The sequence below is a fragment of the Oryctolagus cuniculus genome, chromosome 9 (genome assembly GCF_051225735.1).
Source record: "Oryctolagus cuniculus isolate XC-2025 breed Fujian yellow rabbit chromosome 9, ASM5122573v1, whole genome shotgun sequence".
NCBI classification, from domain to species: domain Eukaryota; kingdom Metazoa; phylum Chordata; class Mammalia; order Lagomorpha; family Leporidae; genus Oryctolagus; species Oryctolagus cuniculus.
The window spans coordinates 36,849,750-36,861,855 of NC_142875.1; the positions used below are offsets into that span (position 1 = coordinate 36,849,750).

Genomic DNA, 12,106 nt, shown 5'->3' on the forward strand with positions numbered 1-12,106 from the left:
AACTGCACTTTTTCCACAAGTGACGCCGTGTTCCTCAAGGCACAAGGCAGTTTTACAGGATGCCTCCCAATGGCACACGCATGCAGGGTGCAGCAGTAGGCAGACTGTTCACACACGTTCTACGAGACGATCCATCACAAGCAAGACCCTCGACCCTCGTGGAAACACACTCTGACCTCTCCACCATCAGCCGTTTCTTGTGCCGACGTCGGCTGGCCTCGCGGATGGCCTCCCACTTCTGCAGGTCGGCCTCGCTGCAGGGGCCAGGAGTGAAGCTCACTGGAGGCACGCTGGTCCCCAGCTTCCAAGACCGGATCTTGCGGGTCAGCATGTCGTCGTCTTTCCTCCGAAATGAAGGAACGAGTATCCTACAGCTGGGGCTTTTTTCTCTGGGTGGGCACGTCCTCTCGAGCACACACAGGAATTTGGCTTGGATTTCTGGAGGTAGAGTCCAGGGGTCAGGGACAGGGACTGGCTGGTATCTATCTGGGGCCCCAGACAGAGGCACTTCTTTCTTCTGTGCTGGGATTCGCCGAACTATCATATCGTCTTTTTCTAAATCTGGAAGCACAAGCTCCCCTTCTCTACACTGCAAAATTATGTCTCGCTCCACAGGATCGTCCTGCTCAGAGAACCTCCTAAAGTCCTCAAAGGCTTGAAGAACACACGGGTTTGCGTGGAAAGCCCCCATCCTTCGGACAAAGAAGTCATCGTTTTCTAAGTCAGGATCCAGGGCTGACAACTCGAAGTCACCCCTTCCATGGCCTGCTGCGTGAGAGAGATTCCTTCTGCGTGTAATGAGCCTTGGGCCAGAAGTGGGATCAATCCTGACATTTGTTTCAGAAGACAAGATGTCATCAGAGTATGTTTGGAAAGCCTGAAGCAATAAAAACTGACTGGAGCACAGAAAAGAAAAAGGGAGAATCTGATTAAGTTTGAGAAGAAAAGGTTGTTTAGGTAGCAGACCAACACGCCAGTGACAGTGGCTCACTATTTTACAGGGCCACAGAGGGGACTCTTGCCAGGAAGACAGACTAGAACTGCATGCTGTCACCTGTGACTTTCCAGGGTACCCCTGAAGGGAACATGAGCAGAGTACACACTTCAGGAAAAGTGGGCACCAGGGAGGCCACCGGCTGGGCCTGGAACGCAGGTCAAGTTACATCTCCCCAGAACAAGGGCAGACTCCCTGGTACCCCTCCCTCACTCCACATGCCACACATAGTAGCCTAACTGCCCACTTCCCACCTCGCCCAGAAGGAATGACCCTGGAAAGCTTTCAGAGTTGGCTACAGGCTCGTGTGATCAGCTGAAAAAATAAACACATTACTCTAGAGTCTTATAGAAGACCCCCAAGGAATCCTTTCTCTGCATTTTCCCATCAGACCTGCCCTTCCTGGTCTCTGTCATGTTTCCTTTGTCCACATCTCCAAACACAGTACAACTGTAAAATTAAGAAATTGCCCTGAAAAGTTTTTTTGTTTTTGTTTTTTTTTTGGAACCGTTTTCCAAAAGAACTACGCCACAGGCAAACACACACTGCCTTGCACGCTGCTTCGCTAAAGGAGAATGGTGGGTGCTACGGACTTCTAAGCTCCCATGCTCATACACAAAGGAATACGTTATACATGATGCTTCTGGTTGAAATCTAGTGAGTGAGTGAGGTTTCAGGACTCAGCGCAGTTAGGCCCCGGGTTAATGCAGCAGCAGCAGAAGGCACAGTGGGTGTCTGAGGCCAGACCCCGAGCAGGCAGGCTCGTGCGGACAGGTGCACCTGGGCTCATCTGAAGCACCGCTGCTTCTCCTGGCCGCGTGGCTGTCCCGTGACTTTACGGCCCGTTTGGTAGCTAGATCCAGCAAGAGTGAATGTCGTGGCCAGCCGCTGTCTAGCCTGCACTCTGCTCTTTGTATTCTACTAAAAATGGTGGAGCTTCTGTCAGAGCCCAAGTCGTCATCCTCAGAATCTGAATTCCGTCCACTGTGGAGTGACACGGAGAAAAGAAGCAGGGAGTGAAGCAGACAGACAGGAGGAGAAGGACGTGACTACGACTAGAAGAGGACTTTGAAAGAGCCAGAGCCTAAGGCTTACAGGTAAACAGAAATTGGTCTCACGTATCCAGGTTCTATGGATTGCAGAAGGGAAATTAACCTTTCTCATCTCTCCCATAAAAATGCACACAGAATGCACCCAGCCTGGGTGCTGAATGAACACTGGAGTGACAGGAACATGCATGGACGAACCTGAATCCCTGAAATTCTTTATACCATGGCTTATAAGTCCCCCTTTTTATTCTTTTCCAGTTCACATCTTCTGGGGCCCAGCATTTTGGGAGAAACTGATCGAAAGAATTCCCTGGGTTTGGCACACTTGGACTTAGCTTTCGCACATAGAGATCATCCTTTACAGTGCTGGGAACGCTCGTTGCCTTTTCTTCTGCCTCTTCCAAAGAACAAGAGGAGCCTGGAGTCTCTTGCACAGTTGGCCAGTGCTGCACCTTGCTGCCCCAAGTCCTCCTCTGGTTACTGTTCAAAACATCCAACCAGTTAAGTTACCGTGTGAGCAATCTGCGAGACAAGCATGCTTTCTGGCTCACAAAGCTTGCACCACTGTGAATGAAACACATTAATTCCCACTCTCGTCACCAGAGCTCCTGGAACCAAGCTAAGGCATTCTAACAGCGTCTCATTTTGAAAAGGTATTAGCTAGATACACACGGGACAAAGATACTGAATTCAAAGCTGTGCTGAAAGGAAGACAAATCGCAAATAATTGGGAACGTTAACTCTGTGAATTAAAATCAGCAGCGTGAGAGACACCCAGATCCAGGACAAACATTTCTGACCTCCTCAGTGTGTGCAGCCCGTGGCTAAGGCATCAGCAGGAGGAAATATTCGCAGGCAAGAGTTAGGGAGAGGTGGTTTTCCAGACGAAACTCTTCGGCCTCCTTTTCCCTTGGAATCTATGTACAGTTGGTTGGCTAAGTCATGCAAAACCATGTCAGGTGACCTTCGTTCCACCTCAGAGTCCAGACCACTGGCAGAACCACACTCGTCCTTCTGACTTGAAAACCCACACTCTGCTCTGCTAATGTGATGGGAAATTAAAGGAGGTCGGGGAGGTCCACTAAGATCAATCAAAATGGGGGCAGGGGAGGAAGGAAATGAAAGAATAAAACCTGGCAGAGCTCACAATGAGTAATACCTCATGTAAATCATGCGGTAACCAGAAAAATACCAGTAAGGTGAAGGCACGCATCTAAAATAAGACCTAGCTCACCAGCTGCTGACCCTCTAAAACAGAAGAATTACCTTCAAGGTAGGTATGACTACAAATAGAGGTAAGGACAAAAAAACTCATTAGTGAAATTTAATATATCACCTAGGAAACACCCTTAAGAACCATTCTTCTAGCATATTTAAATACCCACCCCCCCACACACACATTTCACAAAGCATCCTCCACTCAATTAGCACATCACATCCCAGTACCTTGAAAACGTTCCATCTGCTTCCGTATAGACTGGACTTGCCCAGCTCCGTCTGTTATCCTCATTTTTGTCTGGTTTCTTCTTCCTCAAGGGTGCTGGCATATAGGATGGCTGTCGACTTTTGTTGGGTAAAAAACGATTGAATGGTAAAGCAGACTTGGGTTCGATAGCCAAAATCCTTCGATAGGACATATCATCTTTATTAAAATCTTGCATTTTGAGTATGAATTCAGAATCCGTGTCACTTTCACAACCTAGGAAGAAGACACGAGAATCTGCTTTAGGCTCTAGACTCTTCGCCTAACTGAAATCCACCGGCATGCCTGCTTTGCCTTTCCCTTGGAAACCCAGTGCTGTTATTGCGAACTGCAGGGAATATTTTTAGAAATTTGTCATGAAGTTGAGATAAGATCCATTAGGAGGAACTTGCTTTGCATATGAGAGGCACAGGCGGTACATTCTTTTGCTGTTGCAGTTTCTAAGCAGAAAAAGCCCCAATTTACCGAGGAACCCCTTTGCTTCTCGATCTTCTTTGCCTCAGTGATTTTTCATAAAATCTGTCGATGTGATACATGGGAATAAAACCCAGCGATGAGCTAACAGAAATAATTCTAGGGAAACTCTAAAGTATGTATGCAGCTGTCAAAGAGACATCATCAGGGAAGAGTTAGGGGCTTCCATAGCCTTGGAAACTCATAACTGGTGCATAGGGAGATTACTGATGCCATAAACAGGAGTGTCAATTGGTAAAGTCAACAACAGGAGTCACTGTGCACTTACTCCTCATGTAGGATCTCGGTCCTTAACGTGCTGTACACTGAGGCTTAATGCTATAACGAGTACTCAAACAGTATATTTCACTTTGTGTTTCTATGGGGGTGCAAACGACTGAAATCTTTACTTAATGTACACTAAACTGATCTTCTGTAAAAAAAAAAAAAAAGAAAGAAAGAAAAAAAAATCATCTATTATTTTTCACTTTATGTTTCTGTGTGGGAGCAAACTGTTGAAATCTTTACTTAATGTATGCTAAACTGATCTTCTGTATATAAAGAGAATCGAAAATGAATCCTCATGTGAATGGAAGGGGAAAGGGAATGGGAAAGGGGAGGGTTGCGGGTGGGAAGGACGTTATGGGGGGGAAGCCATTGTAATCCATAAGCCGTACTTTGGAAATTTATATTCATTAAATAAAAGTTAAAAAAAAAAAAAAAAAAAAAAAAGAAAGCACATAGAAACAGCAGCCAAAAAAAAAACCACCACTGGGTCACAAAGGAGTCTCATAGATTCTTGTCAGACCCCTATGACCTAAAATCACACACTACATGCAAGGTTAGATTGGATGTCACCTGAAATCCCAAAGAAATTACAAGTCTTATGGCTCAATAAGAGCCCAAAACTCAAGGCTTCATCTGAAGGTGGCCATGGAAATGATTTTGGGAACCCTGTATTCTGATCTAAAATAATTCAAAAGCAAACTCTGACAAATAACTGCACCTCAGACAGATACAGATACAGCTAGATACAGATTAGATAGATACAATTAGTAATTCAGTCAGATAGATACAATTAGTAATTCACTCTTTCAACAGAAACCGTTTCTTTAAGACTAAGAAGAAAAGGAGGCAGAGAAAAACACTACAGCTCCAAACTGAGTTGTCTTCCCTGTCTGTGCCGTCTCCCAGCCTCCCATGCACCTGTAAAGAAGAATGGGAAGGGTCATTTACTTTCCACCAGGGGTGACCCTGAGGCTGGCCACGTGCAGCTATTGACAGCAACAGGATCCCAGCACACAGAGCACCAGCAGCCTTAACCCGAGCTAAAGGCCCTCTTGTCTCCTCCCTCCTGTCTGGCAGGAAGGTATAGTCAATAACATGGAGAAAAGTCTGCCGGATGTGGATTAACACACATCCAGGAGACAGGCCCAGGGTAAGAGGAGAGTCAGGGCATGAAGGGAAACGACCTAAGCAGCAACGACCAAGAAGAGCAGTGTAAGTAATAAGTAATAAGACAACTGGCCCTCTTTTACAGTAAATGTACCAATGAGTCTTGCCAAAATCTGTACGTGCAAAATTTAAAAATCACAAACAGGCTACTTCCCTTTTGAATTTTCAGTCTTTTTACAGCTCAGTACGGAGATCTGCAGTTTCTGTGAATGTCACTCCTGATGTAAGAGTTTTCATGTTAAAACTAAGGAACTTGACTTTTCAATTCTTTTTATCCTAAAAATGTTAGCCTCAATTGTGGTGACCACCACTGTGGGACTACAACACAGTGGATAACAGCAGATTTTTTTTTTTTTTTATTTGACAGGTAGAGTTATAGACAGTGAGAGAAAGAGACAGAGAGAAGGGTCTTCCTTCCATTGATTCACCCCCTAAATGGCCACAATGGCTGGCACTGCGCTGATCCAAAGCCAGGAGCCAGGTGCCTCTTCCTGGTCTCCCATGCGGGTGCAGGGACCCAGGCACTTGGGCCATCCTCCACTGCCCTCCCAGGCCATAGCAGAGAGCTGGATCAGAAGAGGAGCAACCGGGACTAGAACCCGGCGCCCATATGGGTTGCCGGCACCACAGGTGGAGAATTAACCAAGTGAGCCACAGCGCCAGCCCCAGCAGCAGAATTTTAATATGTTAATCACAAAGTTTTACCACCCTGGACCCTCACTCCTCCACTCCAGGATTATTTTTTTTATTGCTCAATTGTAATTACTAAGATTTCACTGCCACACTCTTTAAAAATTATATTTATTTGTGAGGCAGAGAGAGAAAGAGAGCGAGAGACAGAGAGCAAACTACCACCTGCTGATTCATCCGACAAATGCCTCCAATCCAGGTCTCTCCCATGGGTGGTAGGAACCCAATTACTTGAGCCATTTGCCGCTGTTTCCCAAGGTCTGCATTAGTAAGAAGCTGAAGTCTTTGCTGGCGCCGCAACTCACTAGGCTAATCCTCTGCCTGCAGCGCCAGCACCCCAGGTTCTAGTCCCGGTCAGGGTGCCGGATTCTGTCCCGGTTACTCCTCTTCCAGTCCATCTCTCTGCTGTGGCCTGGGAAGGCAGTGGAGGATGGCCCAAGTGCTTGGGCCCTGCACCTCATGGGAGACCGGGAGGAAGCACCTGGCTCCTGACTTCGGATCAGCACAGTGCACCACGTGGCAGCCATTTTGGGGGTGAACCAACCGAAGGAAGACCTTTCGCTGCTCTCTCTCTCTCACTGTCTAACTCTGCCTGTCAAAAACAGAAGGAGGAGGAGGAGGGGAGGGGGAGGAGGGGGGAGAGGGAGGAGGGGGGAGGAGGAGGGGGAGGGGGAGGGGGAGGAGGGGGGGAGGAGGGGGGAGGAGGGGGAGGAGGGGGGGAGGAGGGGGAGGGGGAGGGGGAAGAGGAGGGGGAAGAGGGGGAGGAGGGGGAGGGGAGGAGGGGGAGGAGGGGGAGGAGAAGAAGAAGAAGAAGTCTTTTAATATGTTAATCACAAAGTTTTACCACCCTGGACCTGAAGAAGAAGAAGTCTGGAGCCAGAGCTGGGTATCAAACCCAGGCAACTCCAGGATGGGACACAGGCATCCCAACTGGTGCCTACACCACTAAGCCAAGTACCCGTCCCTCCCACACTCCTTAAACAATGTCTGCAGTTCCCTTCCTGAGCCAGGCAGCCACCCAGAGAGTGAGAGTGGCCCACACCCAGCACACAGCCCAAGTACCTAAGGAGAGGACTTAGATGCCGCAGCCCTGGACCACTGTGTACAAACTAACCGAAGTCTGCACATCCCTCATGCCCTCCATCTGTGCTTCTCTGATTCTTGTTGGCCAGATATACATTTCAACACTGAACATTACAGGTTCTCCTTCAGGACAAAGTAACATGGTACTGAGAACTTGCAGCCTCTGCTTTAACAGCTTTAATCCACTTCCTTAAAAGGAGTGCAGTCAGTCACCTGGGCCATGAAAATGCCACAGCTAGACAGCACACAAATGCAGCAGAACTTACAGAGGTGAATGCCTGCAATTCACATTTCTTAGCTTTCATTTGAAAATAGTGCTACTACTCTAAAAGCTAAAGTACTGGGTTTTTTTTTTCTTACCATGCCAAATAAATTAATTTTATTTTTCAAAGAATATACTATACATTGCATATGTGTAAATTTTACAACAGAAGAAAAATATAAATTGATCCTAGCTAATGATGTGCACACTGAAATACTCCAGATATATATAATGCACCCTAAAATTCCTCAAAAAGTAAGGTGGATAAACTAATACAGAGACAGATATACACATATGTAATAAAGCAAGAACAGTAAAATCTATGGAAGTCCTAGCTGGTAGGTACAACTTTGTTCACTGTAAAAATATTTCAATTTTGCCAATGTTTGAAGTTTCCAATAAAAATACTAAGAAGAACATTTATTTTGAATACTTCTATGTTTCTAAGCAAGAAAACTAAAATGGAGCACAAATTTACAACCAGAACTCTCAAGCTTTCCATGTTAATGACAGCGGAAGTCCAGAAACATCTAAAGAAACTCTGCCTGCGACCTCAGTCAGGTCAAAGCTGAATAGCTTGATATTTCTTAATGGCCACAGGAATAAAACATGCTTCTATTTAAGGCAATGGGGTTTTCAGTTTTGCTTTTGTTTTAAAATACCGAGAGACAGACAGACAGACAGACAGAGACAGAGACAGATATCAATCTTCCATCACTCCCCAAATGCCCCATCAGTCAGGGGTAGGCCAAGCTAAAGCCAGGAACTTAATCTGGTTCTCCATCTTGGGTGGCAGGGACCCAAGTACTTGAACCATCAAAGCTGCTTTCCCAGGCTGCTCATAAGCAGAAAGCTAGAACTGAAAGCAGAACTAACACTTGAACCTGGGCACTCCAAGATGGCGGCTTCCCCACCACACCAAACACCTGCCCAAAGACATACGGTTAAATAACCGATTTGACTGCAAGCTTGGGATTTTCGGAAGAAGTTTCCTTCCCCAAAAAGAGTAACCTTCCCTAACACTTTCCTTGGATACTCATTCTGTCCTGTGTTAGCACTGATCCTAAGAGAACCCAAAAATGTATTCTACCACCAAATTAGATAACCTATCAGAGAAAACAGATAATTAAAAAAAATACTTTCATGTTTCTTCTTAAGATATCTATTTTTTTTTTTGTAGGGAGGAATGTGTGAAAGAACTAATTCTCAGGAACTCAAACAGAGTAATTTGGACAATCCTATGTATATTCTTTTTATTTTTTTGACACACAGACAGAGAGAGAGAGAGAGAGAGAGACAGAGAGAAAGGTCTTTCTTCTGTTGGTTCACTCCCCAAATGGCCACTACGAGTGGCGCGCTGCACCGATCTGAAGCCAGGAGCCAGGTGCTTCCTCCTGGTCTCCCATGAGGTGCAGGGCCCAAGCACTTGGGCCATCCTCCACTTCCTTCCCAGGCCACAGCAGAGAGCTGGACTGGAAGAGGAGCAACTGGGACAGAACCGGCATCCCAACTGAGACTAGAAGCTGGGGTGCTGGCGCCGCAGGCGGAGGATTAGCCTAATGAGCTACAGTGCCGGCCAATCCTATGTATATTCTATGTTTGGCTATATTAGCTAATAGGCCTTGTAGGCACAGATTATTAAAGCTCACTGTGGAAGAAAGAATTCAGGGGGCCAGTGCTATGGCACAGTGGGTTGAGCTGCCACCTGCAGTTCCAGCATCCCATATCGGCACCAGTTTGAGTCCTGGCCGTTCTACTTCTGATCCAGCTCCCTGCTAATGGCCTGGGAAAGCAGCAAGAGGTAGCCCAAGTGCTTGGGCCCCTGGACCCCTGTGGGAGACCCAAAAGAAACTCCTGGATCCTGGCTTCAGATTCCACCCAGCTCCAGCCATTGGGGCCATTTGAGGAGTGAACCAGCAGATGGAAAAACTCTCTCCCTCTCTCTCCGTAACCCTGCCTCTCAAATAAATAAATACATCCTTTTTAAAAAAAGAAAGAAAGAAGTCAGGACAGACCAACATTGATAAAACAGGTTACAATTAAGCGCCTTCTCCCCGGGCCTCTCCAGAAATAGCAAAAAACAAAAACAAAAAACAAAAAACAAACAAACAAAAAAAAACCGTAAAACCCGAAGCTTTTCCACCACTATCAGGAAGGAAAAACTAACAAAACAAACCCCCTCTTACACTTGAGTCTCTATGAAAATCTACTTCATTGTGAAATTTTTGCTTAAATTGCTTTCACTCCTATTTCCAGTTTTCTTAATGTGCACAGAGAGAAAAACATGCTCACACCACAGCTCAACTCACCCTCACGTGCCCCTCTCAAGGTGATGTCGGAGGAACCACTTGCCAGTGACCTGGACCCCAAAGAGTCCAAGCTTTCAAAGGAATCTTCTCGCTGCGGGTTGCCAGCACTAGGAGCAGGGAATTCTGCCCGCTCAGGACACCAGATGTCACCGTAGCCACTGTCTCTGCCACTCCTTGCCAGGCAGCTGGAGTCTTCAAGTGCCTAAAGGACACATTTGATGAAGGACAGCAGTTAGCGTAAAGCTCCAAAAATCCAATGGGCTGCTGCTCGTCTGCACAGCTGAAGCTGTGGGTCGTTTGATAGGTGAGGCGATCAGAGTTCCCAGCTGAACCTCAGACAAAGGCTCTAAACACCAGAAAGGAACCTGCAACTGCTTTCCCACAACTGAGCAAGGAGGTTTCCAACATTTAATGCGACAGTGAGATACTACATACTTAATACGGAACATTTATTAACGTAGGGGATACGGGGCTGGCACTGTGGCAACGCTGGCAAAGCATCCCTTACGGGAGCTGCTCCACTGAAGAACTTAGCAATTACTAACAACCCAATGTAAAATGTAGCCTTGATTAAATCAGATTCCGCTAAAGGAGCTATGAAAAACAGTAGAGACTCAACTGGGCAAGTTCTAAAATGGACGAGTATTAAATAACAGGAAATATTTTCAAGTCTGTTTAAGTACACCAGACGTTGTGGCTATCTACAAAAATATTCTTACTCTTAGGAGTTAATTGCTGTACATGCAGGGGTAAGGTATCATATCTGCGGTTTAACCTTAAAGTGGTTAAGTAAAAACATGAGAATTAACTGTGAAACTTGTTTTCAAATAGTACTTTATACTTTGTATCGCTTCTCGGCCTTTTAGCTAAGATCAAGTGTAGTATACTTTGTGTGGGTGCAAATTGTGAAAATCTTTACTTGGTATAGAGTTGGTCTTCTGTATATAAAGTTAATTAAAAACGAATCTCAATGAAGAATGGGATGGGAGAGGGACAGGGAGCAGGAGGTGGGACGGGAAGGGGGGTGGAAGAGCAGGTATAGGGGGAAGAACTGCTATATTCCTAAAGCTGTACCTATGAAATTTGTATTCATTAAATAAAATCTTTCTTAAAAAAATAGGTGGGAAATACATGAAGACAGAATGGGAAACCTTAATTGAATCATATGTTATATATATTGATATATAGGCATTTCTTGTACTATTCTTCAACTTTGAATTATGAATATTTTCAACATACAAAAAAGTATATTTACAATTAGTAATCAGCAGCTGACTCAGGCACACTTCTAACTAGTACTGGATCTGTCAATTCATGGCTCAACTGCTGACAAGTGTCCGATGCACCAGTAAGGTCTAGCAGATTTAAGTGGGATTTCATATAGTTCTAAACGCCACACATCCTGGCCTGGGGGCTGACATCGCGTCGTGAACCTGCCAGCTCCTTCCTCTGATACTTCCAAGCAGATGGGGAGACTAGGCCTAGTGCTAGTACCACGAAAGTACGTCTCAAAATAAAAGAAGATTTTTTAAAACTTCAAGTAACTCTTAGCTCTACCAGGTTTCTCAGACATGCATTTGTAGGAGCCTTAGAGTTCAACACACAGAAGGATGACCTTCGACCTCCTAAGCGTTAGTGATGATAGGCCACCTCAGTTACAACACCTCAGTGAGCCCTGGAGCCTGGTTTTTAAGGGAAACTTCTCTCTGACAAGTCACCTACAATGAGTCACCTCCAGCTACAAGATGACTCAGGCACGACAGCAGATGTCGTTTCTTTTTTTAATTGATATTTGGGATTAGCTATTAAGCATTGTCTAGTTAAATGGGAAAAAAAGTGTTGAACACATGATTTTAATAGAACTGGTAGGAAACAAACAGATGATAAATTCACATGCCTCTCACAGTTATGCCTATTTTGTAACTGGAAGAGAACCACAATTATATAGCTGTTTTTTTTTTAATTTTAAAGATTTATTTATTTGAAAAGCAGAGAGAGAGAGAGAAAGGGAGGGAGGGAGGGAGGAAGAGAGGGAGGAAAGGAGGGAGGGAGGGAGGAACAGGGACTGAGGTGACAAGAAAGAGGTGGGGAAGAGAGATATCTTCTATCTGCTGTTTCACTCCCCAAGTGGCCAAACAGCCATGTCTGGGTCAGGGCAAATCCAGGAGCCAAGAACACCACCAGGGACTACATGGACAGCAAAGGCCCAAGTACTTGGTCCATCATCTGCTTCTATTTAAGACAATGGGGTTACACACACACTGAGACACAGACAGAGCAACAGAGAGAGAGATCTTCCACCACTCCCCAAATGCCCACATGAGTCAG

The 12,106-nt window shown here is 45.6% G+C and overlaps 1 protein-coding gene across 40 annotated transcripts in view; it reads right to left on the reverse strand.

Moving 5' to 3' along the window:
- The window catches only part of LMO7 (LIM domain 7), a 228,956-nt gene that overhangs the window by 45,627 nt on the left and 171,223 nt on the right, over positions 1-12,106 (reverse strand). For 19 of the 40 annotated variants that reach the window (XM_089303561.1, XM_089303565.1, XM_070048703.2 and 16 more), the window contains 5 exons: positions 9,779-9,980; positions 3,490-3,742; positions 2,242-2,523; positions 1,775-1,978; positions 177-896 (listed from right to left, as the gene is read on the reverse strand). In XM_089303561.1, coding sequence (XP_089159687.1) covers positions 177-896; positions 1,775-1,978; positions 2,242-2,523; positions 3,490-3,742; positions 9,779-9,980 — 1,661 coding nt within the window. Of the gene's footprint in view, positions 1-176; positions 897-1,774; positions 1,979-2,241; positions 2,524-3,489; positions 3,743-3,991; positions 5,186-9,778; positions 9,981-12,106 lie in introns of those variants that run through there. The other 21 variants (XM_017343532.4, XM_017343534.4, XM_017343533.4 and 18 more) reach the window with 4 other exon arrangements.